Here is a 25,956-nt window from a genome sequence, read left to right as displayed (position 1 = left end):
AAAAAAAAAAAAAAAAAAAAAAATAGCTCCGCCTCCCCACTTAAGCGCCTATTGACTGTATAAGAAAACTGGACTGAGTGTCCTTGCTCCCCTTGCGTTCCTAATAGGAAGTACTTTCTGGCTCTAAAAAGTCGAAATCCCAGACTTCTATTGACCAATAAAGAGCTAATACTCAAACATATTTGTCAGAATAACCATTCTTGCTCTACTACATTCTTTTTTTTAATATTTTCTAGGTAATCATATTTTTTTTTCATAATATTTTTACAGTAACGCAACATATTCAAGTTACAAACTGGCCAATTAGATGCCTCAATGAAAGTAGATGGTCGAAGTGTTTGATAAATTCTTCCAAGCCTGCTTTCAGTGGAAGGGATGCACGGTAGTCTTTCAAGATGTTCACCCCTGATTGGAGAATTATTGCAATAAAACTGGCTTAGACTGAGCCAGACCAATTGATGCTTACTGAAAATTTCTAGTTCCAACAATGGCACTAGACGGCGACAGTGGCGACAGTCGTATTGCTAAAAAATGCCAACTGAAATGGCATCACTTTGTTGGAGCAGAAAGCAAGACATTTTCTATGGGAGGTATCACACTCAGTCCATTTTTCTTACACACTCAATGACAATTCCTCAAAAAGAAGGCTCCGCCCCCTTCAGTAAAAGAAACATCTGCATCTGCCACAAAAATACAACTCCAATGCAAAAAAACAACTACTTCTGAAACATTAACTTCGAACAAGCTCACTCATAATTGACGACAGCAGTTCTTTAAAGAACGTGAAACAGCCCGACTCGGACCAATTGCTGTCTACTGGTTGCAATTGATTGCAATATGACGGTAGACGTATCAGGAAGTGATGACGAAGGCTTTGGCCTGATTTTGCAAGAGCCGGAGGTCAGGCATTTCCTATGGATGACATCAACATTTGATTTATCTAGTTCTTATAGCGGTCTATGATCCACTGCAAAAAAAGGGCTCCACCTCCATCACAAGGACTGGCCACCCTCAGAGAATGCTTTACCTCCACCACAAAAAGGCAATTTCACTAAGGTCACAAAAAGAAGGCTTCTCCAGTGAAGCTACAGTCACATGGCCTTCAGTTCAAGGGGCCACTTTCAATGTAAACTCTATGCAAAATGCGAGTTTTGATTTTCCGCATTCAAGATTCTCGCATTCATGAGTTACTAGGCAAGTTTCTATGATTATTTTTGGGCTTTACAAACAAAACGCACCGCTATTGAACACACATTAAAACTTTAAACCAGGCTAAACTTTGACCAATCAGGGACTTGAATTTCTTAGTGACAAATGGATACTGCCCACTTTAATTTACAGAGGTGCCAACAGTTTGAAAATTGATCATGAAGCAGAAAGTAATAATTGTAGTTCGTGCCCGCAACTACATGAGTCAAAGTCCATCATATATCGGAATAGAGCTATAAAAGAAAAAAGCCTGGAGCAAGATTTGCACCGCTTTGACATTTCACACCAAAACCCTCTCAACTGTAGATGGTGGACATGCGCTAGTAAACAGTAGAAAAAGAAAGACGACCTTTCCTGCTTGTTCCATGTTAACACCATATGCTGAAAGCACGTTCAAAAACCTACGTTTAGCCCATTTTTGAACATACGTCTCATGCCTGGGAGAAAGTAAAGGAAAAAGCTACACGCCCATCTGATCTGAAAATCACAATTATCACAGTGACCCACAGTTTGGATAAACTCATTTTAACTAATTTTAGGAATTTACAGAGACTATTGCTCTTGGATAATAACTGTTCTTGAACCGATTGGTTCTGCACTTCAATGTCTGGCATCTTTTCCCGAGGGCAGCAGTTCCAACAGTTCAAGTCCTGGGTGTGATGTATCTCTGATGATATTTTGAGCTTTCCTGTTGCAACGTTCATAGTACAGATCATGCAGGGGGGAAAAGGCATCCAATTATTTTCTGGCCACTAGAGATGACCCTTTCTCTATGGCAATAGAGCTGGAATACCAGCCCCCCCACCCATCCCCACAACACACACACAGTAGATCAGCACACTCTACTGAAAAGCGGTAAAATGACACTGGTGTTTTTAAAGAGTCTCAAGAAGAGTCTCTGCTGTGATTTTTAAATAAAGACTGAAGTGTTGGCCATCAACTAACTCCTGCCATGTTGCTTTAGGCCTGTATCTCAATTGCAATGACAGTTGTTACCTTAAACCCCACCTTCTTTCTAGCTGATGGTTTTGTAGTCCATTCCAGTATTGTGCAGGTCTTCAATCTCCTCCCTCAAGTCCACTGAGAGTTTTTTAGTCTTTACAATGTTGGAGAGTTTAAAGTCTGATTGATTCTGTGGACAGGTGTCTTTCATACAGCTGATCAGTTCAAACAGACGTTTTCAATTCAGGTCACTGGTTGATTAGAAGAGTCTATCTGGTCTCTGTGAACCAGAACTCTTAATGGTTATTAGAGGATCAAATACTTTTAAAATAACTCAGTGAAATAATAATACATATATATAATTTTTTAAAGTTGAATTATTGATTTTCTGTCTCTTACTGTTAAAACAAAGCTACTATTAGGATAACAGACTGTCGATTTCTTTTTTAAAAGGGAAAATCTACAAAACTAGCAGGGGATCAAAAACTTATTTCCTTTACTGCATATCAAAAAATTGTATTTCTTATAAAAAAAACCTCAAAACCAGGTTTAAAAATCACAAAAACAGTTTTAAAGAAAAGATAAAAAATGTTGGTACTGGTAATACAGAAAGCAAATTCCAGAGTGCTTCTGTTTTTACAGATAAAAGAAAAACATAAAAAATGTAATCTTTAAATTTATTGAATTTCTGATTCAAAAGTTTCTATGAATTAGCAAAAAAAAATGAAATAAAATTAGGTCAAATTAGGAATTAGTGATATATATATATATATATATACATATATCGTCTTCCTGTTCAAACAAATCAGATTCAATAGGCTTTCACTTTCAAGTCTGTCCAGAGCTGGGATCTCCATCAGGTGAGTTGTACTAACAAAATATGCAAAACCTGCAACACAGCGAGGCCTGAGTCAGTACTATGAACCACTGTTTGTGTGGCGTAAACCTTCTCATTTGAAATAATACTTGATGCATTTTTTTAAATAAGTGTTATTCATAAATGCATTTACTTTTGTGGTGGAGGCAGATAATTATTTTACTGAAGGAGGCGGAGTCTTCTTTGTGTGACGTTGTCATTTACTGTATAAGAGAGAACTGGACATACTGAGTGTGACATCACCCACAGAAAATGTCCTATTTCCAGTTCCAACAAAATAAAGTCAGTTTAGTTGCCATTTTTCGGCGATACGCACTTCACCATGTTGGAATCAGACAACGTTGGTAAGCAGTGATTGGTACGAGTCGGTCTGAGTCATCATTTCTATGGCAACCACTTTCGCTCGCTCACTAGGAGTGAGCTTGTTGGAAAGCCACACCCCTTCCACTGAAGGAGGGCTGAGGAGAATCTGTAAATCAAATCTTTCAAATCTTTAATGTCTTTAATCTTTAATGTCTAAAATCTTTAATCTTCAATCTCACATGCTTTTATTGAGGCATCAGTTTATAACTTAAATAATTAGCAATGAAGAAAAATAATAGAAAAAAATAGGTTTAGCAAAAACATTTAAAAAAAAAGTGCCAGAGCAAGAATGTTTATCCTGACAAATATAATGACAGAGTGATAGCTCTTTATTTATCAATAGTAGTCTAAGCGATTTCAGCTTTCAGGGACTAGCAGGTACTTCCTAATTTGAAGGGGGGAGGGGTCACTCAGTCCAGTTCTTATATACAGTCAATGCTGGCTACCTTTGTGCCTTGCAGACAGCCCATATCTTGCTGTGGGCAGTTGTGATTAAGCCTGTATGTCCTAACTTTTATACAGCTAAGTAATGCACTGTGTGTTGCTGTGCTGAATAGGTGTTTATTAATGTGCACTATCCCTATCAAATAACTTCACTAAATAAGTAAAAATTCAAAAAGTCTGTGCACAGATTTCTTGGACCCTGGTATACCACCACCAATCACTTTCTGAAGAATCTTATAGAACTACTTCCTAAAATTTCTGATTTTAATTTTCTAATTTTGCTCAACTCCTTTATTAGCTCTGAAACTGTGTGTTTCACTCGTTTCTCTCTAAAGTAGAACTCACTTGTTTGTCTTGTTCATGGTGTTTGCGATGATGTTTGACAGAGCCCCAGTTCCCCCAGACAACCAGTTAAGCCTGTTTGCAGCTTAGTACCATGAGTATCATTTTGAAGTGTTTCAATATTGACCTCAATATAAATGCCTTAAAATTCTTCTCGTTGATAAATGTTACTTTCTTAATACCTATAGAAGGTTATCTTTTAAATGAAATGGTTTTATTTTCAATCTTTTACTTCTTACAAGATTTTCTCAAAACCAATACGTGTAGAAACAAGCACAAAAAGAACATAAAGTTAGCCCAACCTATCAGTACACACAGTTTTATTCAAGTTAAGCACTAAGTAATTTAATGCATCCCCTATAAGCTTAAGTATCCCACTGGTACTGACTGATTTCTTTTTTACTTGATTTGATAAGTAGCCTTAGCTTTGGATTTAATTTTTGGAACCCTTTCTGACAAAACTTCCTATTGACATTTGTACAAATATTTATTTATTTTATTTTCATATATGGCATCCTAATCTGAGTAAGAAACGTTCATTCTTTGGAAGGATGTAGTTTGTGCTTTTCAATTTTCTATTGCTGTCAAAACAGTAAATAACTGTTTTGATTTGTAATTTCACAATTCATTTCCGTTTACAATTCAAAATGACTCATTTATACAAATTTATTTATCAAATGTCTATCTAAAACCAATTTTAAGGCAGTTTCTTTGAAGTCAAATATTTTCCTTAAAATGAATATTTTTATGGATGGAAGTATAGCAGGGTATGATTATATATTTTAATTAACAAACAATTTTAAATAAGTCCTATTTTTTAGTTTGATCAATAACTGATGGTGGTGAATATATGATGGGAAGAGAAAATATTTTAAAATAAGGGTCTTTGTGAGAGGTTTTGATGCACAAACTGGTTCCTTCTGGTTCCTTCTGGTCAGACACTCTCCTGTTGGGATTGTCAGATTTTTTGATTAATAATTTGAAAAGGTGGCAAATGTGAATTTCATAAACCTTCCGGTTGTCTAAGTAGAGGTGCAATCCAAGGAATCAGATCAAATGACAGAATAGCAGTTAAAAAGGGCTTGCCGTATTCTGATTGTTACACAAAAAAAGGGGGAAAAAACTCGTCTGCATTCAAGTTTGACTGGTTCTGCGACAGATGAGCTGCCGGAACATTTACAATGGTGACGCTGCGTCACAGCCGAAACAAAAGAAGCAAGGAACGTTGTTTAGGAAATCATTTGTCAAGGCCTGGTGCTGTTGACTTAAAAAAAAAAAAAAAAAAACGTGTCGCATAGGTTAACACTAAATTCCTAAGAACTTTACAAACCGCTGATTCATTCTTGGGTCAACAGTTGGAACAAATCCACAGTAATACTGTGACACCTATGTTAATATTGTATAAGGGGTTAACTGCTCACCTTGGATTTCCTTGACCTCTTAACATCACAGGTACCCAATGTTCTAATACTGACTAGTTTATTGGGAGTCTGGTGCTAAACTGAATCAGATTGCTGCAGGATGCATCATTTGAGGTGTCATAAATGATTGTCTGTCAGTGCAGTTTGAGTTTTCAGGATCTTTACAAACTGGCAGAGTTTCATCAACACTGACAGACTTTTGATTTACTGTGTCCAGATATGGAGTTTATGTAATATTAATCTAAAACTTCCAGGTCATTCTGTTTGTTTATTTCCTTTCATCATTTGCCTGCTATGAGATAGATCATATTTCTTTTTTTCAATCAAAGGTAGATTTATGGAACGCCATTCTTACAGAATTGATTCACAAATTGCTGTGCGTTTTAATGTTTGTCAAGCACTTGAATAAGCACACTTCTTCACATTAAGTTTTAAGAGTATGTGGTTAACATTGTTGTTTATATCTTTAAAGGCTTGTATTTAAAAGTGTTATTCAACTATTTGAATTGTTTTGCTTTGACTTGTTCTCACTTTCCCAAGGACAACAGGCTGAAATTAGCAAACTTTGTCATAACCAGACATGATATATCTTTTCATGTTAAACGTGATCAATGTCCTTATGCGTGTTGTCATTTGTTTTAAATAATAAAATTCCAAACTTAGCATGAATTCAAGAAAGGAAACGTGGAAAAAAGTAAAAACACCAGAGAAGTGGAGGATCATGGGAAGTTAGCAATAAAATCTAAATGAAATAAAAAATAAGGATAAATTGAGAACAAATGTTTAAAAATACTGATACAGATAAGTAAAGAAGTAAAAAAAAAAGTGAGATTCTCTCTATCATACAACCTTGCACAAAAGTACAACAAACTATCTACAACCTATACTGAAAATGAGACTTACAAACACTTTATTCAATCATAACAGCTGAAGGAATAATTTATGGTTATAATAAAACTGACTTAATATGAATAATATCTAATGTCGATAAGAATTCAGTCACTGAGGTGTAATTGGACAATCCTATTCATTGTACCATCATAAATCATTATAAATAGCCATGAATCCGCATCATAAATCATCCGTTCAGGGAGGGTAACATTACGTCTTTAAAGAGAGTGATGCAGTTGTTTCATTTGCTGTGGAGCATGCTCCCAGATATGACGAGAGGGTCAGAAACCTCGCTGAACTCTTTCATTGGCGCCTTTGACAGGTGTTATTTACACCTGCAGAGTTTAACACACCGACTAGTAAAAGCTTTAAAAGTCTTTATCCGCCGGCGTCTATGAACTAATAATGTTTAAAGCAAGTTTACATATTTTGTGTGCCTTTAGGCACTTCGGCAGGCTTAAAATGCGACCGAAAGCGATTCAGTAAAGGTACCTGTCCGGTGATGCCAGTGATGACAGCCACGTTCCTCTTCTTCTTGGGCTCCCCGTTAAAAGCAGAACCGGCGTTAGCGGACTCAGAACTCTGTGCCATTTCTGTTCGGATTAAAGTGTCTACAGTGTTGTGTTTAAAAACTAACGACAGGACCGTCCAGACCCGTGTTGAAGTTCACAGAGTGAGTACCAGCGAGCCTCCTCAGCACCCGTAAACCAAACCAGAAAAGCCACCGGGTGACGTAGAAGGAAGCGGCTCCAGAATCAGCCAATGAGAAGAGAGCCTGGTGGAGCGGTCTTTTAAAGAGACAGAGATCCATGAAAGAGTAAAGGATATTTGTGACTGCGCCCTCTAAAGGATGGAGGAGGGATCGCTCTTTTTTTTATTTGTGGTCATGTCCTGCATCTGAGCTAACAGAAGCTGAGGGCATCCTGTGCTGAACAGAATGTAAAAAACAACAAATTAAAAAATAAGGATTAAGAGTAACATTTTTGCAGAAGTTTATTACAAAAGTAGAGGTGTAAGTCAGTTATGCAATTCATTACTGGAATAAAATTAAATAAAGTTTTTTTTTGTTTGTTTATTGAGGACATTGCACAATGGTGTATACTTGCATAGGGCTTTTCTTCCTTCCTCAAAGGCATAAAATCCCTTTACAGTCACAGTGACATTCTCATGTTCTCACACACTGATGACTGCTCTGCTGCAACCTTCCACCAGACCAGAGGCAAGTTGAGGTTCAGTGTCTTGCCCAATGGCATTTTGACACATGGACGAGTAAGGCGGGAATCAAACCTGCAATCCTCTGATCAGAGGTCAACTATTGATTTATAAGTTAATAGTAGAAGTAAATGATTTTAGTTAGATAAATGTGTGTGTCACACAGACACCTCTGTGGTAAAGATTTATTGGCAGATAGCTGCGTGTGCTCTATTTGCCCATATTTTTTGCATTGCGTGTAATTACTGGTGCTAGGGTTACATTGAAGCCAAACAAGATAAAAAAAACAACAAGACAGATACAGTCCATTAGATAAGTAACATTACAAGATATTTACTCTAAATCTACATGTAGTTTAAAAAAGCAAAGTGAAACAATCCAACACCAAGACTCTAACTTAAACAAAAAGTGACTTGAGTTGATGTAAATGAATAAATGTAACTCACCACCGCCCTCCTCTGTAATAAGATCATCAATTCTACTCATTGTACACTTAAGTTTCTATACACTGGCCATGTGATCCACGTTCAAGAATGTGTATAACATGGGTTTTTGAATGTGCTTTTAGCATATGGTGTTCACACTACACAAACTGCATTTATTGTAGTTAAAAAGTTAAACCACTGCAAGTTTTGTACATAGAACCCAAAAATTGACTTAAGAACTTGAGTACCGACAGGTAAACGTGAGAGTTTTGAAGGCAGAAGCCAAAATCGTGCATCTACACGTGATTCCATTGACTTTTCATTGGAAGTGGCCGCTTGACCTCATGTTTCTTCACCCGGTGTGATATTAGCATTAGGTGTACATTACTGGAAACTCATTTTGCTTTGGGCACTGTATTTCTTTTTAGCTTCAGACAGCACAGGAGAAAGAGTAACAGAAGCAGGAAACACGTGGATGGAAAAGGAAAGCAAAGAGCTAGATGAATATAAATATACCTAAAAAGATACATCCTACTAGAAAAAGATTATTTGTAAGATCTATGAAGTGTTTGTAAACTAACAAAAGCACACACAGCACTATTTGACTTAAAAATAAACATATTAATTTTTATCAATTTTTATCATTCTAACTTTTCTAACGTTGGTTTTCAACTTTTTGAAAAATAGTAATTTATAAATAAAAACAATAATTTGAATTGATTTGAAATCCAGTAAAATGCAAAAATGTGCTAAAATGTTTAAATTGTATTGTGCTTAATATATTTTTTTTACTTAAATGTTTAAACCACCAACAACAGCCCTAAAGTGCAGCAGGTAAAAATAAGCACTGTTACTGCCACACGTCCTTGTGACATTTTTGTCTAAACTGTATTATAAATAATGCACTATTCACAAGTATTAGCAGCACTGGGTAGAAAGCAAATGGCATGGGTAATATCAATGACAAATAGAAGAGATGGAAAGTGAAGACAAGTGTGGTCTCCATGGTAACCGGACCCTGCTGCAGATTCATGAGATAACATTTGAAAGTGGAGCAACACTAGGAACAGATAGGATGGCATTTAGGCCTCAGGGTGGGAAGAAGACACACAAACTCTAACACACACATTGCAAATGGCTCTAGAATACTCCACAATAAAATTGGGGCAGCTTTTTAAAATGGAAGGTGTTCAGATCCTACAATTGGAAGACAAGCACTTTACTGCAATATATTATTTTTGCAATTATTTGCAATTAAAATAATTCCTTACACTAGTTTAAATGAAGATTAGCAGCTCTCTTGTATACTTTTTTTTACATACAATAATAATTTCCACTGAGGTAGATCTTAATGTAATTTTGAATCTTGATTAATCTTTAAGACTACATTGCCTGAATGAGCAATGAAATACGTCATGTGTTCCTGATGTTTGACTTTTTTTTTTTGACCTGAAAAGGAGGATGTTTTCTTTTCTCCTCTTCTTACGTCTGCTTTGTGTTTCGCAAATATTGATGCATGCAATGTTGAACCATTTTGCATTTCTTCCTTGATGGTGCAGGAAATATCCTGCTCCAGCAGCGAGGGGATAGTTAGTATCACAAGTAAAGTAATACAAGGAAAAGAGTTAATATTTAAACTGAAAGTTAGTCAATGAAACACAAATATTTTCCATACATTCAGCCATTGCTTTAAAATAAATACTTTTTTTTTTTTTTTGATAACACAGTTTTTCTCAAAGACATAAAGTGATGCACCTTTTTTGCAAGCATGATTTTTTGCATTTCTGAAAATCTTGATGTGATTAAATTTGCTTGGGGTCCAAAGATTGGTTTGTTACAATTAAAATATTCTTATTTGAATATTTTCCTGCCTGGGGGATATTTTGTCAGACATTTCAGAGGAAGTTCTGCGGTTACTCCTGTTACAGTCCTGGTCTGCCTGTGGTCCAAAACAAACACAATTCAGAAGCAGAACTTGAAACGCTCAGCAAGAAAGACGGGATTCAGTTCAGAAGAAGACCGACATCACCTGAGGGGTGATCAAGTGAACAGGTCACCTCATGATCTCTTATTGTTCTTGTCCATTTGATCGTTTATGGCAACATCTGCTCCTGCTGAGAGACTCAGTAGTCTCCTGAAATTCCTAACTGCTCGCAGAGAACTCAGCAGGATGATCAAGGGGCTGATTTCATTACATGCTTGGATAAACATCGGCGTGTTGAGAGGGGAAAACTCGGTACAGCAGATCCTGAGAAGCTCAGCGGTGTGTTTTTCCACTCGGCCCGATCAGAGGGAACAACAGACGGCTCTGTTTCAGCCCAGGGCTGCTCCTCTTCTCCCATTCGTTCAGGAGGCAGGTGTCTCAGTGCAAGTGTTGTGTGTGTTTTTTTTTTTTTTACTCCAACTGCTGTGCAGTTTGCCTCATCCTGCACACGTGTTGTTTGTACAGAAACAAGAGAGCCCAAAGTTATCTGCATCCTGCTGTTCGTGAACTTGACTGAAGCTATTAATATGTTGGAGAAGCAGATTCAAAACAAAATGGTTTTAAATAAAACTTTTCTTTTAACTTTGATTCATCAAATCTGAGTAACTTTGTGGACTTGAATTGTGTTTCTTACTGGAAAAAAGTCCTGTCTCGTTTCTCCTTTGCTTGATTTCCGAGCAGATATGAAGCCAAAATGAATCCACAGCAAGTAAACAATTTAATTTAAAAATATGTGATAGTAGTTGTGTTATTACAGGGCTAGTTTTGTCATGTGAAAACACTTTGCAGGTTTTTGCAGCTAAAACACTTTTGCAAAAAATAGTTAATCCAAACAAGATATTTTAGAATTTAAATATTTTAAAGTATAGCAAAGTTTTCTTGAAAAGTATTTTAATTATAGCCAATGTTGTACAAAATAAAGCCGGTCAGAAAGATTGGCCAGAGAAGATAAACTCATAAAAATTCATATAATGATCTTTATTTAAAGTGTTTTTAATGTCTTTTGGCAAACCCATATTTTTTTATATAAAAAACTCATTTGGATCTAACAGTTTAAAAGATTTACAACGATGTAAATTCGAAATATCTCTATTATTTATATATTTACTGTAGATTTGTCGTTTTTGTTTTTCACTTTTAATTTAGTTCATATTTTTGAATCATCACGTGACACCAGGGTTTGCTTCCTAAGGGGGTACGATGAGCATAATCCAATGTGAGTCCTTAGGCGAGAGCCTTCACGCTACTGATTAACTAGTATTTAGCCACTAGGGGGCCCCTAGCCTGAGTCTCTGTGCCAATCCCCAGCCTGGATATAATGCAAGGTTGTGCCAGGAAGAACATAGGGTGTAAAACTCTGCCAAACCACCTGTGTGAATCAGTCAAAGCAGATTCACTGTGGTGACCGCTGTATTATACGTTTCATCCTTTGAATCTTCACTACATTGAAATGTCTTTACAGTTAAAAGTGTCAAACCTTTGTGCACAGCTCTGAAGCCACAAGCCTTGTTTTTTTATTGTCAGAACGCTCTGATCACATTGTGTAAACATTTTGACTTTGGTAGAACATTCTGTCCACATTAGATATGGAACTTACATTACTATCTTAAGCTCCTGGTTAAAAGTTTGTATGACTGTATAAAATGTGAGTGTCCTGGATCCAACTATTTTCCCACCACAGGTGAACAACAAAAATGTTTTTTCTCCTGTGGAAATATTCTCACTTAGGGATGAACAAGAGGTTATCTTCTCTTGTATCTGCGAAGATTCATTCATCCATAGTAGAAAATGTCTTTAAAATACAGATTAAATGTCTTCAACTTAAAAACTCAAGTCCATATGAACTTCTCAAAACTTTTTCTGTTCTTTTCTCTTATGGCCTTCAGGCAGGTTAGTATCCAGATGTAGCCCAGATGTTCTCAGTGAGATTTGGGTCGTGACATTTTGGGGGTCGCACAGTTTTGTTTTAGATATAGGCTAATCACGTTTAGGCATGTACTCTCATCCTTTGCTCCCACTGACACCTCCTTTCAAAAGTCAGTAGAAAAAAAAACTAAAAACTTCTTCTGTCTTAGGATGTACAAAAAACAGTTATTTTTTAGATAGCTCAAAAATCTGAATTCAACACAATATTTTCAATCAAGACTTATTTATACTCATAAAATACTTTTTGAACTGATTCATGTTCAATTCATATTACTGCTAGAAAAATGACCTCATTCTCCATCTTACAATTTTTAGGTTGATCACAAAAAGTTGAAAAATCTCCAGGAGACTTTTTAATAATAATGGATTCGATTTTCTACTTTTCCAGACTCTCAAAGTGTTTACAATGTGTGTCTGTTATTTCTACACTCCTCATTCATACTTGGAGATGGTAAACTATGGATGTAGCCACAGCTGCTCTGGGGCAGATTGGCACGGTATGTGCCTACAGCCCCTCCAAATATCACCAGGACATTTATACACCAGTGGAGCCTCACTGAAGGCAGGGAGAGTGATGTGTCCTGCCTAAGGACCCCACAGTGGTTGACTGGAGAAGCAGGATTTAAACTGTGGACCTTTCGATCATCAGCCAACTTGTTCAACCACCTAAAACCACAGTTGCCCCCAAACGATTTAAGCTGAGAATAAAAATATATATATATTTGAGTTCCTCACTATTATATATCTTACCGACAAACAAAACACTTTTTTTTGTTAAACTTCTAAAATCATTTAAAGTTTTGAAAAATGTGTATATTAAGAGCCAAAACGAAAAATAAATAAATAAAATAAAACATAATCAATATAAATAAAGTTTAGTATGAAATACAACAGGGGTTTATACTCAATAAATCCCTTTTGTGACAGTAAAATCTGCCCAAAAAAAAAAAGAGCCAAACAAATAATGAAGACCGTTTCCAGTGTGCAACATTTATTGACTTTTTTATAATCCACATTTATTTACGACAATTTGACAAGGAAACATGAACAAGTTGTGCTAATTTCAAAGTAGCCATGACTCAAATGAAAAATTGCTTAAATGCAAAAAGAAAACAATCTGCGAAAGTTCAACAATAGAGCTATTACTTTATATGTATGCAATGAGAAAAGTAAAAAAAAAGTAATTTCCACTCTAGAATTAAGCTGAACTGTGCTTTCTCACTTTTGCTTTTGTGCAGAACTATATGCATTAGTCTTCCTGAAAAAAATAAAAAGAAATCACATCTTAAATAAAGGTTAGCACTTCAAGTACTGTGTTGAACCAGTGAATAAATGAACGCCAGAATCCACTTCAGACACAAACATGAGTCGTTTGTAGGTATACGTGTTGTTTGTTAAGCCTTCATGGAAGGTGAGAGGGCTACTCCAAACTGCCGAAGCAATACGAGCAAGCAACATGTACAGGTGTGCATACAGAAAGCAAAGCAGCATCCAATAAAAAAAAAAAAAAGAAAAAAATACAAAAAGAAATGTCATAAAGTACCGTGTCAGATGTTCACTCAAACAATTTGAAGCTGAAACAGGAATGAGCGGTGCTCTTTTACACAAAATAAATAAAAGGGGTTCAAATTTAACCAACTTTTCAATGCTATTCAACCTCCTGTCCGAGAAAGAGACATATTTATAAGACTTAAATAATTAATAATCATACAGGAAGAAAATAGTCTATCTTAATAAAAAGGAAATAAATAAACAACAGCACTGAGTTTTTGTTTTCTCAATACTAATTTTTATAAAATCTTGGAATAGGAGGCCAAAAGAGTGCAAAGCATGCTAAAGAAAAAGAAAACTCAGAAGTGATTGCTTTAAAGCTAAGTCAATATTTACAGATTATACATCATGGTGAAATAAAAGTGACTCATAATTCAGAGTCTGTAACAGGTGCGTGGCAACACTTTGGTGGCTGAGGATGAAGATCTGGACTTCTTTTGATTCCAGGTGGGGCATAATGGGAACATGGATGCAAAGTAGTAATCCAGTGGCTGTCAAGTTACAGCAGCATTGGTCCATTGGTGGGCCCAAGGCTCCTCTTTGCCAGTGGGGCCTCACAATAACTCTAAACAAGAGATAAAAAAACATAACGCTTGGTTGTGCAGGGTAAAAGTCAGTTAAAGTTCAACAGCTGAGAGGTTTTCAGTACTTTAGAGTCTTAAAAGAAGTTCTTACTTTTTCAGGTCTTTGTAGATGGAGCGTGTGTGGAGTGGCACTTGTTTTTCTGCAGCAAAAAGATTTAAAGAAACATTAAAAACATACCATCCCATTTTCAGAAAACAGGTTAAAACTACACAGAATTTAAAAGATATTTCTACCTTCTGATTTAGTCGATAGTGCAAACTCTGGTCGGACAGCCAGGGATGCTTAAGTGATTCTGTGGCACTCATCCTCCAGCTCTTGCTCTTCACCAGCAGACGCGTGATAAAGTCTTTGGCCTCATCAGAGATGTCCACAAACTCCTCCTCTTCAAAGTTCCACTGACAAGCCAGGATGTTGTTCAGCGTCTCATTGTCATCGTCTCCCAGGAATGGAGACAAGCCGCTGAGCCTGGTGAAGAAAACCACATGCAGGTCAGACCGAGCTAATAGTGAGTCGTGAGTTTGAGATTTCAGGGTGTTCTTACAGCATGTATGTGATGACTCCCAGACTCCACATGTCCGTGGGGAATGAAACAAACTCATAATTGATCACTTCAGGGGCCAAAAATTCAGGCGTACCAAAGTTGACCCTCAGCTTCTCCCTGGGTTTGTACCTGTGAGAGACAAAGACTGCGTCATCAGAGACAAACACGGAGATCTAAAAAGGTACTAAAATGAGCACAACTCTCACCTTCTTGCCAGGCCAAAATCAATGATCTTGATCTTGTTGGTTGCTCTGCTGACACAAAGAATGTTCTCTGGCTGGAAAGGAGAAGATTTTCTTTTTAAATATACTACCTTTATGTCATATAGGTTTAAGCGCTAAATATAAATGTAAACATTGTTAAACATGATTAAATGGTAAATGGGATATACTTTTTTTCCCTTCATTGTACTCATTCATTCATAAGGATTTCATACATGAATTCCTTTTTTTCTGAAGAACCTGGGAGCTGGTTACATTGTCTGTTAGATCATGTTCCAGCTTTAAGTTGCAGAAGATAATAAGTCATTATCCAGTAGAGGTCAAGTTCACCCCATGACAGCTTTTGATGTGAATACATGTCAAAAATTACCTTAATTTAGTATCTACATGAAAGCAAAAGCATAAGTGATTTCTCTTTTCGTAGCTGGAAATCCATTCAGGTGTTCAAATTGAAATGCGTGCGTTCAGGTTTACCTTGAGATCAAGATGCAGGATGTACATTTTATGCATGTACTGCAGGCCCTCGCAGATCTGCCGTATGAACAGCACAGTGTCCAGCTCCGTCAGGTTGTAGTTCTCGTCGATGATGCGGTCAAACAGCTCTCCTCCTTCCACACTGCAGTTCAGACATACACAGTTACAGCTGCTTTTAGCCTTTTATTTTTTTTTAATCTCCATTAATTACGAAACTTTGCCAGACTTACTATTCCATGACCAGAATAATGTCATGCCGAGACTCAAAGGCCGCATACAGCTGGATGAGGTTGGCATGGTTCAGCTGGTTCATCACCTGGATCTCATTCCTCACCACCTCCTGTAACAAAAGTGGAGATCATTTATCTCATTAAAACATTATATTGCAATTATAGATAAATAAATGAATAACTTTCTGTCAATTCTTTAAAGTTGTGGCCTTCAAGAATAAAAGGTGATATTAGTAAAAAAAAAAAAGAGGAACCATATTGAAGGGCAAAATAAACATATGACAAAAAGGATTCTCTTTATTATGTCCTGTAATAACACGTCTTATGACACTGTGGCAGCAGGCAGGTGCCTTATCAGATTACAGTTACTGCAAACCAAACATTCCTCGCTTTAGATCAACTCCATGGCGCAGTTGCAGGATGATAGATTGGGAAACTGATGGAAGCATCATTTGTTCAACCGCCCAGACTGGTTCTTAGCATATGCTTTCAGGCGGATTTTTATCAAGGTCCAAAAAGGTGGAGGCTGTTGAGAATATTTGTTCTCAAAGCACGAGCAGTAGGAGCACAAAAAATACAAAGATTTTGCTGCATCTTTAGCTGTGACTTTATTTAAGCATTCAGGAAATTTCACTTTTTTTGTTAAAAGTGTAAAAAATAATCCCATTGTTATCCTCTAGAATTTTTTTTAAATACAATTTGTAAATTTGTCGAAGTAGATAGTTATTAGTTATACAGTGAATCTAAACTAATATAAATAACCACATTCTGCCTCATATTTATTTGGAAAAATATATTTTTGTCTTGTTTTTCTTCACCTTTTCCTTTTGGCTCCTGGCTTTTATGATCTTGGCTGCCAAAGTCAGACCAGATGAATTCTCAATGCACTTGTGGACTTGTCCAAAGCGCCCCCTGGTGGAAAAAATAAGAAAAACAAAAAGAGAAAAAAAATGTGATTTTTTTTTTTATCATTATCTCATCATAATTTTATGATTATAAGATTTTGGTCATTACAATAATTTACCTGAAGGTTTCAGGTGATATAAAACTCTTTAGAAATAGATTTTTAGAGTTTTTAATGAAAAAAGCAATAAGTTAAAAATATAAATATTACTTTACATAATTATATAATTAGCTTCTATGGTCTTTAAAAAGTGGCAGACAGTGCTCTGTCATTAAGTGAGTAATGTGAGAAATGTGCTGGCATGTAGAGGACTAATCTCCACTTTAAAGGCCGGATTTAATCACTATTCTAGAGGAGGGGAGAGCTATTTCAATGCGTAAACTGTTTGCATTAAAGCAGAAATCTCGGAAGAAATTTTTCATAAGGTGTGACATCCTTGTTTCTGCAAAGATCTAAACATCTCTGTGGTTGAATGTGAGAGTTTTGTTGCCGCTCACCCTCCGAGGACTTCGTCTCTTTTGATGGTGTAGTACGTGGCTATCTGATGGGGTTTGGGCGTCACAATGCGGTGGTCGAAAGGTGCTGATGGTGGTGGGCTTAAGTCTAGAAGAAATGAGAAATAAATTTATGATTTTATCTACAAAGAATAATGAACTAACACTTAAATATTCAATTTTCTATAAAGGAAATGGGAATGTAGAAGCCAAAAATAAATCTCCAGATCTTACCAACGATTAATTCCTTCACTGCAGACTCTCTGCTCTCATCCGTGTCCTCAGTTCTGGAGGCCTCTGCCACCTGTCTGTCAGCATTTTCCACTTGTCCGTCCTCCACTCGGCTTTTCTTTAGATCATCTTTCACCAGGTCTTCTTCCGTGACGCGTCGTTTGCTGCTGCTGGCCTCTTCAGAGCTTTTTGAAAGCAAAACAGATTGAAATCAATTTATTTCTATCTTTTTTTAAATTCAGAGTTTGCTGCAAAATCCCGTAACCTGTGAAAAAGTACCTTTCATGTAGAAGGTTCGAGGTGTCTGAAACGATAGAAGACTTTTGATAATCTGCTTCTCCTTTTTTCCCATCATCCTCCACTTTTCTGCTCTTCTCTGTGCCGTCCTCCTCTGCCTGTTGCTCCTCCTCCTCCTCTGGCTCCGTGTCCACAAAGACATCTCCATCATCCTCTTCCTCTGCTGATTCTTTTTCAGGTTTCCTCTTCTCTGTCTGGGAAGCAGAGGTTTGTGGTCCATCTGGGATCAGCTCTGCATCTTTGCCCCTCTTCTTGGCATCGGCCTCTGTGTTTGCGTGGGAGTGCTCGGTGTTCTGCCTGTTGAGCTTTTCCACTTGTTCCTGCAGCACCGGCTCGCTCAGCGACGTGTTTTCTGAAAAGACGCACAGTATTCAGTGCAGTGAAGCAAAGTTGCAGCTTCGCTCCTGCAAATAGAGCAGGGACATCCAGTTTCCAGTTTTTAACAAGCAATTTATTTAAACCCCTGATACTTCTACAGTAACACCTAAAAGCCTTACAGGCATTAGCTGAGTTTAGTACCGTGCTGATCTAATTTCAGTCTGTCTGCAGGCTCACACGCAAAGTTTCTATGTAAAGTTTGCATCTGAACATGGGGGGAGGGGCTTCGGCAGATATACAGTATCAGCCTATAAAGGTTTGTTTGTGTCATAAGATAGTCAAACATTTACAGCGCAGGGGTCCCAAGCTTCCTGTGTCATTGGCACATCATCATGTCTTTATCCTAGACTGAGTTGGAAAAAAAAACTACATAAATAAAGTTTTGAATTTCCTTTTTTGTTTTTTAATGGTTTATTTTAAGCAGAAAAAAATGCTACACTTCTTTTCTGACAGTTTGGAGGCTTTTACGTTGAATTTTCATTCATTTCCTTCCTGGAGTGTCTTGTCTGCAGAGCTGGTCAGCAGCGTAAATCTCTTATTCTAATAAAGTTTGACATATTTTAGTGTTTCAAGCTGATTTTTTTAGCAGTTTTTCAAAAGAAAGAAATTTTAAAAATGTGTATTAGAAGTTTCCCAAAGTTACAAAATACATTGTGCGCTAAAAAAATGTGGTTTTGTAAGAACTTGTGAGATATTTTATTTTACTTTACCTGATGAGTCCACAGGTTTCCTCTTCTTCTGGGCCTTTATGCCCTTCAGGCTCTGCTTGGCTTTGTCTTTGTCATCTTTTGCCTTTAAGTGGGGAGAAAACAAGAGTCAATCAGATACCTATATCTATTTAAAAAAAGGCTATAAAGTGAAACACAAATTAAAAACTTATATTTATCAGATTGACAAAATTCTGTAAGGCTACACAGAAAGGACTCTTGAAAGTTTTGCAGGAAGATATTTGTGTTTCCACAAAGGAGAGATGGCACAACAATGTTTGTTTCTGTTGTTGTGGTTGCTGGTGTAACTCCAGATCAATGTGTTCTGTTTTGCAGATGCCTCCTTTCGCCAAGGACAGGTCACATGTCAGCGGCAGCAGACGAAGGCCTCTGTACTTAATGTTCAATCGTGTTTTGTTTCCTTTTTTTAGACCTTGTTGTCACGTTTATGTGGTCCTTTTTTGCTTCATATATAAGATCTCCATGTTCTTTTTCTATTTTTAAATAACAAATTACGTTTTATTTGACTTTTTTTAGTATCTATTACAGTTATGTTTCCTCTTATCTATTAAATAAATCTTCAAGAGTAGCTTTGTTTTTTTTCTTTTCATCTATATCATATTCTGTATGGATTTTTTCTCCATTTTTCTATTTAACTCAAATTTTTTATTTGCTTGTTTGAGTTTTTGTAGATTTTCAAAATTAGGGTAAAATAAATATCTTAATTTTTTTCTCAGACTCTGACCAAAATACTGCTTTAATTGATTTACTTTTAACCCCTTCATGCCCGAGTGAATTTTCATAATAGGAAAAAAAATCACGTTTTTTCCGTTCAAGGCTATGCTGAATTAAGATGAGTCCTGGGTTCAATGGAACAATGCAAATTAGTGACATAGAAGTTAAAACTTTTTTATTTAAAAAATATTAATAGAACATGTTATTCTGTTTAAATTTTTGAAGTAATTACGTCCAATTTAAGATGTAGATGGTAAAAATAATTAGAAAACAAACAAACAAAAAAAAAATCAAGCGATGGTGAACACCGTCTTTGCATATCAGCTTTGTTTTCACCAGCAAACAAACTTAAACTTAGACTTAACACGGTTCTGCTCAAGAACTCCATCATCTTATCTGCATTCATGTCACCTACTCAGAACAGGCTGGACAAGTGCACTGACTGACCAGCTGCCCAACGCTGATAAAGACTGGGCTGAATAAGTTAGATAACAAGCCTGACTCCAATCCTTTACACCTCAGATGCAAATAAGGAAAACCGCTTAACAAATGGAAGAACGGCAGAAGTGATACAAAAAAATAAAAGATATGGGAAACATTGGTGTAAACTATAAAAACATTTAAAGACTTACTGGATCTAAATCTTCTTAAACTGTATCGGATGTCAAAACCTTCAGATCCATCTAAGAGGATGTCATTTATAAGCATTTGGCTCCAGTTAATGAATCTGTCACCATGTAACACCCCAAATCGAGTTCCACCTCTGCTGTGAGCTTTGAGCAAACTAAAAAACAAGAACCTTAAAGATCTGATTGTATCGTCCTTTCCGCTCTGATTTTACATCTCACCTTCCTGCTGATCTTGTTTCCAGGCTGTTTGAAGAAGAACTCCACCAATCTGGAGCTCTTCACCGCCTCCCCAATGAAGCTGATCACCTGCTGGGTGCCCTCCACCAGCTTCTCCACCCCCTCCAACCTGCGGCCCTGACTCTCTATGCGCTCGCTGGCCCTCTCCACAGCCCCAAACAGCTCCCTGTAAACCGCCTCGATGCCAGACAAACGCCTCCCGTCCTGGCCTTCGCCGCTCATCGAGGCCAGATCCCGACCCATCCCCTTCACATCCTGGGCCAGGCCGTCGAGGCGGGTCAGAACGGTCTGCTGCATCTTCAGTAGGTGCTCCATCTGGGAGCTCAACGACTCCATCCTGCTCTCCATGCTGCGCAGGGAGGCATCGTGCTGGGACGAGGAGGAGGACGGAGAAGCCGAAGCTTGACCTTTGTCCGATCCGTTGAGGGAGAGCTTTCTTCCAGCCAGCTTCTGAGCATGAAGTGGGTTTGGATCATATACTTTGGCTAAAGAGTTGACGAGGCTGGAGCTCATGACTGACCTGACAGTAAAACTATACGCTCAATTTTATAAGCCCATCCAGTCTCACACGACACCTAACAGAAGAACCACATCACTGCACCGAGGAGGAGAACTGGAGGCAGAGCATAAATCTCTCTCTCAAATGCTCCACGACAGAGCTGAGCTCCAAGAATAGCAAATTGCTTTTCTCCAAACTACAGTGCAGCCCCCTGTGGACGTCAGAGGCTGGACGCCCAGTGATAAGGACTGAGGGCTCGGGTGTGCGGACGGGGATTGATAGGGTTTAAGGGGAGGGATGCTGGGGAGGGCTGCGTGACATCTGAGACACTTAGAAAGCCCTTCAGACGGGTGACAGAATGCCAAGAATCTGGGCCTGAAATATGACGCCATAAAAAGTAAAATAAACAAATGAAATGTTCTGCTAACAAAGACAGAGCGGGGCAACTTGACAGATCAGTGAACAGGTGGATGATGACCAGCAGAAAAGACATTCTCAGTGTATGTAAAGTACAGTATCATCCTGTCATGGAGCATAAAGAGAGGGGAGAATTAAAGCAAAAGTGGATTTTTTTTAAAGAAATATTTGTGAATCTCAGTCAGATTGCAACTTTTTCATGTATCTGACCCTACAACCCTGATTCTTCCTAATCAAAAAGTTTCCCCCTAATAAAAGGTTTTGAAAGTGTCAACTATGTCATGTGTATATAAATGCAAACATGTTTTTTTAGGATAGATTTCATAAGATTTAAAAACAAAAAACATATATTATTTTCTAATCACTGTATTAATTAATATATTTAATCAATTTGATATATTTTCATTTTTCTTTTCTTTTTTTTATTTTTATTGGTGAAAATTGCTTGAAATAAACTAGCCAATGAAACTACGTTTTGGTCTCTTTACAATTTTTGTTTTCTTCTCTTTAAATGATGACCCACTTAATGAAAAGCTTTCCTTTGAGTTCTTTTTTTGTTTAGGAAAAATCAACAAGCTCCCCAACATGGGCTTAATATGGAAGCGACAGGAGAAGACAGGAAACATGTGATCCCAATGACACCTGAGGATTGTTTTTGGAGAGCAGAAATGCATTGTGGGAGAGGAAGCTGCACATGCACTTTCAGGAAAAATCAAAAGGGTGCAAACTGAAGTCAATTAACACAGACCATCCTGGGGGGGGGGGGGGGGGGTCACGACAGGAACGTTTTTCAAGACGTGTCTGAACCTTGACCCCTAAACTTTTGACATCTCCTGTTCGGTGCTATCCAGGCTTGGCACAGTGACAAAAGCTCCTGGCGCCTACATACTGGCACCCATCTATCAGCACCGGAAAAAGCTGACCTATACTCCATGCCTCGCACTGTTCTCAGAACGGACAGCTTGCCAGCTGTCACAGTTAGCACTTGGTACAGCAGGACTTGTTTACCAGCTAAGGTGAGAATGAAAGAGAGCATGTGCATGTTAGGAGAATAATGAACCAGTGAGATCAGTAATTAAAGAGAGGCTGCTCATGCCAACCTAGTCAGAAAAAATTAAAACGTGTGACACTGCCAGCATTAATCACGGGTAATAAATGGATCAAAATTGCCTAAAAAGTCTTTAAGCTTAATTTCCTTTATACATGTCCTCCATCATGGGGAAATGCTACAAGAACGTGTTAAAAACACCATAAACACAAGTTAAATCTGAGTTGATCTGTGGCCCTGACAACCCTCTTGACTGAAGCTTAGTTCAGTTCTCCCAATCCAAAAAAGATGCCCGAACACCTCCTCACTGCTCCTCCAGCCACCCAGCAGAAGACACGTATTTCAGCTGCTTGGATCTGGGATCTTTTCCTTTTTAGTCAGCTTGAGGTACATAGATCAACTGAAGCTTTGCTTTTATCTCCTTCCCTCTGATGGTCTGATACAGTAACTTCATTCCTCCAGCTGCTGCACCTCATCCACCTGTCAATCTCCACCTCCATTCACCCAACAAAGATCCAAGATACTAGAACTTACAAGTCACAGGACATGCTAATGCTAATGCTAATGTTAATGCATGTATCTACTACAAATCATTCTTGTTTTTACTTTCTTGGACTTTACAAATCCTGGAGTCCTCCCCTCTCCATTAGCAGAAGGTGACACGGTAAGATGGCGTGGTGGAGCGGTGCTGTTTGGGAATGCGGCTGACGCAGCAGGACACTCTCACTGCATATAGAGTTACTCAGCAAACAATGCCTAAAGCTTGGTGTTCCACCACAGACTTTCCAGTCTTTCATTGTCCTCAGAAGGCAGCAACGACACGGATACTGACACCGAGCCCAAAGCCACACGATTGTGTCACCGAGAAAAAAATACGATCTCCATGTTGTAAGCTGTTTTTTAAGGTCAACTGAGTAATCTGAGTTCAACACATAACATTATACCATTTATAGACTTTTAGAATCTTGCTAGAATACTAACATTGGATATATAAAATTTAGGATAGTGTTGCATGAGTTAAACTCCCATGGACTATCAGGGGAGCACACAGTAACAGACATTTCAGGCTCATTGATCTCTGGTATGTCCCCTAATTTGGGTGGGAGGGGGCCCTCTGCCACTTCCAGGGTTTCCCGCCCGAATGGCATCCCTGACCACAAAGGATTCGCCATGCCGTGATTACGGTTCCCCTCATGGCGCCTCGCTGGGACTGGAAATAGTTTCAAATGACTACATTCAGAGGATCTTTGTCACGACAAAAAGTGAGTGTGACTTTGTAATAGTTGCTGCCATACATACACTATAGTACCAAATTCTCCTTTTTTTCCCATCAAGTTAAAATGTCACTAGTTATCAGACACAAGAGTGGTTTAAATAATTTATCCAAAATATTCTTCTTAATATTTTTCAATCCTTCATTTTTTGTTCTCATAAACCCCAAAACATGATCAAAATTTTAATCTTACTATTAACTGCTTAAATAGAGGCATTAAAGCAGGGATGAGGAAGCTACATATGCAGCTCATTAAAAAATTAAGTCTTGCTTACCAAACTGGAATAAATTATACTGACAATACGTATTAATAATTTATGTCTCCTGTAATTCTGATGTCCCCCCATAGATGGTGCTCTACAAAAAGATGACATTTGATTAGGTTCAGACAGTTTTTCTGTATTCATATGGTGTTGGAAGATGTTGTTGTTTTTCTGATGTTCAATGTTGCACAAGCGTTTTTCCGATCATTCCAACGAAGCATTTCTCTAAGGTTCCATTTTTCCCTGAGGAGCATCCACCCATTGATGTAATTAAAATGACACAATTTTGAATAGAAACTCAAAAGTGTTCTGTTTTAAATTATAAAAAAAAGCATTTTTTACTTCCTTCTCCTTTGAGGGAGATTACCAAAAAACTCCAAGGATCTGCAAATTTTAGAACCCTTTGTGGTCCACGAGTCAAAAAGTTTCCCTACCCCTATTTTCTTGTAGTTTTGTGACCAAATATATTAATAGTCTAATTTTAGAGGACTTTTTTGAACCCAAAAATGCATTTTTTTTAAAACCCTGGTTGTGGAAGCTTGTATTGGTTTATAAGACTTTCTCCCACTGTTATTACAAGATATATTTGTGCTTCGAGCATGGAAAGAGTGCTCCATATTATCTTTGCTGCTCCACCTGCCGCTTTTCTATCTGACACACCAACCTGTGTCGCCACCGACTGCTGACAGCCTGCTCCCTACACAGTTCAGCTGTCACGATAACATTCGTCCGGCTCTGTGTGTTACTACGCTGCAGAAACATTTACCGAATTCCTTTCATAGAGGAGAGGCTTTGTATGACGGAGGCAAAGAGTGTGTGTGGTGGAACACAGCGAGGCCCCAGCCTGCATTGGTGTTACATAAGCTTTACAACTATGTCTGCAGACTTTTAAATAGATGCACACAAAACCTACTTTCCTAATTATCCTGCATGTCCGGCGGGTTGTGTAACATGGAAACAACTGGACGTGACAGACACCCTGGCAACAGACATCCCTATTTTAAGATGTTAGTTATGAAATTTAATACAGTTAAATAAAGAAAATTAGAAGTCCACAATTAACAGGCAAAACTGCTATTTTGCATTAATTATTTTAGAAGTATGAGCTTATTTAATTGTGTTGTAAGTGTGTTGCTTTGGATTAGTCTTTTTTCACATCTTTTATGCAACAATATTTGAATCATGCATGCGCAGTAATGTATAAATGGATAAAAATGCAAAAAAATAATAATAATAACATTAAATTTTTTGAGTATTTTTTTACCCATTGACACTGCTAAGCTATTTAGAATTCTTTTGCTAGATTTTGTACTGTAAAGTAAACTTTTTTCAGTTAAAAAGGGTTTTATCTAAGCACAAAACTTTATTGACGTGAGTTAATTTAAACATATCTCAAAATTACCCAAAAACAATAAAAACAGGTTTAGAAATATTTAATGTTTTTGTAAAATCAAATTTGAGAGTTTAAATTCATGATGTCTTTTGTGTGTAAAGATGATGTACTGTCCTACTCGCACCACTGGATGGCAGAAAGCAAGCACAGACGCAGAACTGCATTCTGTCTGCTTTGGAGTTTACAAGTTATTGCAACTAGTTTGGAGTAAAATCTCCGTGGCTCTCTTGTTACTCTAAATGTGACCTACTGCCCCTCCTCGCAGACATAATCATAAATAGTTGGAGCTTAATTTGCTAGATCTACTGTACATGGTGACAGATCATAAACACAACTTGCAGGCGAATAAAAAAATGGACTGACTGCATCAGCACTGATTCCTACAGCCTACACATCTTTGTGAATTATAATTTTCTTTGCTACCAATAAATAACCTAAATTGTGTTTTAATTAATTCCAAGACCATACATTTTTAAAATATATATTTGTGCAACCACTCAAACCAATTCCCAAAACCTGTTGAAACCCAAACTGTGGCTGCAAAAGGAGTGATCCACTCTATGTAACCATCATCCAGTGAAAACCTGAGAAAATGTTATTGTTTAGGTAATTTTTAGCGGCTGTCATTATTGCATTGCAACAAAGTTATATCAGCTGCCTAAATTTAAATCAAAGCTTTGACTTTAATCTTTGGTTTAATTCAACTTCAGCTTAGCTTCTGGATGTTAGCCGTCTGGCCATAGTTCACATTTAGGCTTCTATTTAAATCTTAAGACTTATATAAAGTTGTTCTTCTTCGTTCATTTCACTTCT

General features: G+C 37.5%; 2 protein-coding genes across 2 annotated transcripts in view; both read right to left on the bottom strand.

Annotated features, from left to right (window-relative positions):
* The window catches only part of gmds (GDP-mannose 4,6-dehydratase), a 173,163-nt gene extending 165,912 nt beyond the window's left edge, over positions 1-7,251 (bottom strand). Inside the window, exon 1 of the mRNA XM_024279290.2 lies at positions 6,982-7,251. Within this exon, the coding sequence (XP_024135058.1) occupies positions 6,982-7,080 (99 nt within the window). The 5' untranslated portion in view covers positions 7,081-7,251. The remainder of the gene's footprint in view (positions 1-6,981) is intronic.
* Positions 7,252-13,006: 5,755 nt separating this feature from the next.
* mylk4b (myosin light chain kinase family, member 4b) lies at positions 13,007-21,183 on the bottom strand. Its single transcript, XM_024279461.2, has 13 exons — positions 20,233-21,183; positions 18,653-18,734; positions 17,547-17,916; positions 17,271-17,452; positions 17,040-17,145; positions 16,457-16,550; positions 15,639-15,748; positions 15,409-15,550; positions 14,920-14,990; positions 14,714-14,842; positions 14,406-14,637; positions 14,263-14,311; positions 13,007-14,152 (listed from the first exon to the last, which is right to left on the bottom strand). Exons 1-12 carry the CDS (start codon positions 20,761-20,763, stop codon positions 14,267-14,269), a joined length of 2,094 nt encoding a protein of 697 aa, XP_024135229.1. The 5' UTR covers positions 20,764-21,183; the 3' UTR covers positions 13,007-14,152; positions 14,263-14,266.
* Between the last annotated feature and the right edge of the window lie 4,773 nt (positions 21,184-25,956).

The sequence above is a fragment of the Oryzias melastigma genome, linkage group LG4 (assembly GCF_002922805.2).
Source record: "Oryzias melastigma strain HK-1 linkage group LG4, ASM292280v2, whole genome shotgun sequence".
Classification (NCBI taxonomy): Eukaryota; Metazoa; Chordata; class Actinopteri; order Beloniformes; family Adrianichthyidae; genus Oryzias; species Oryzias melastigma.
Note: the sequence above shows the minus strand (reverse complement) of the source record. Positions and strands in the feature narration are given on the sequence as shown.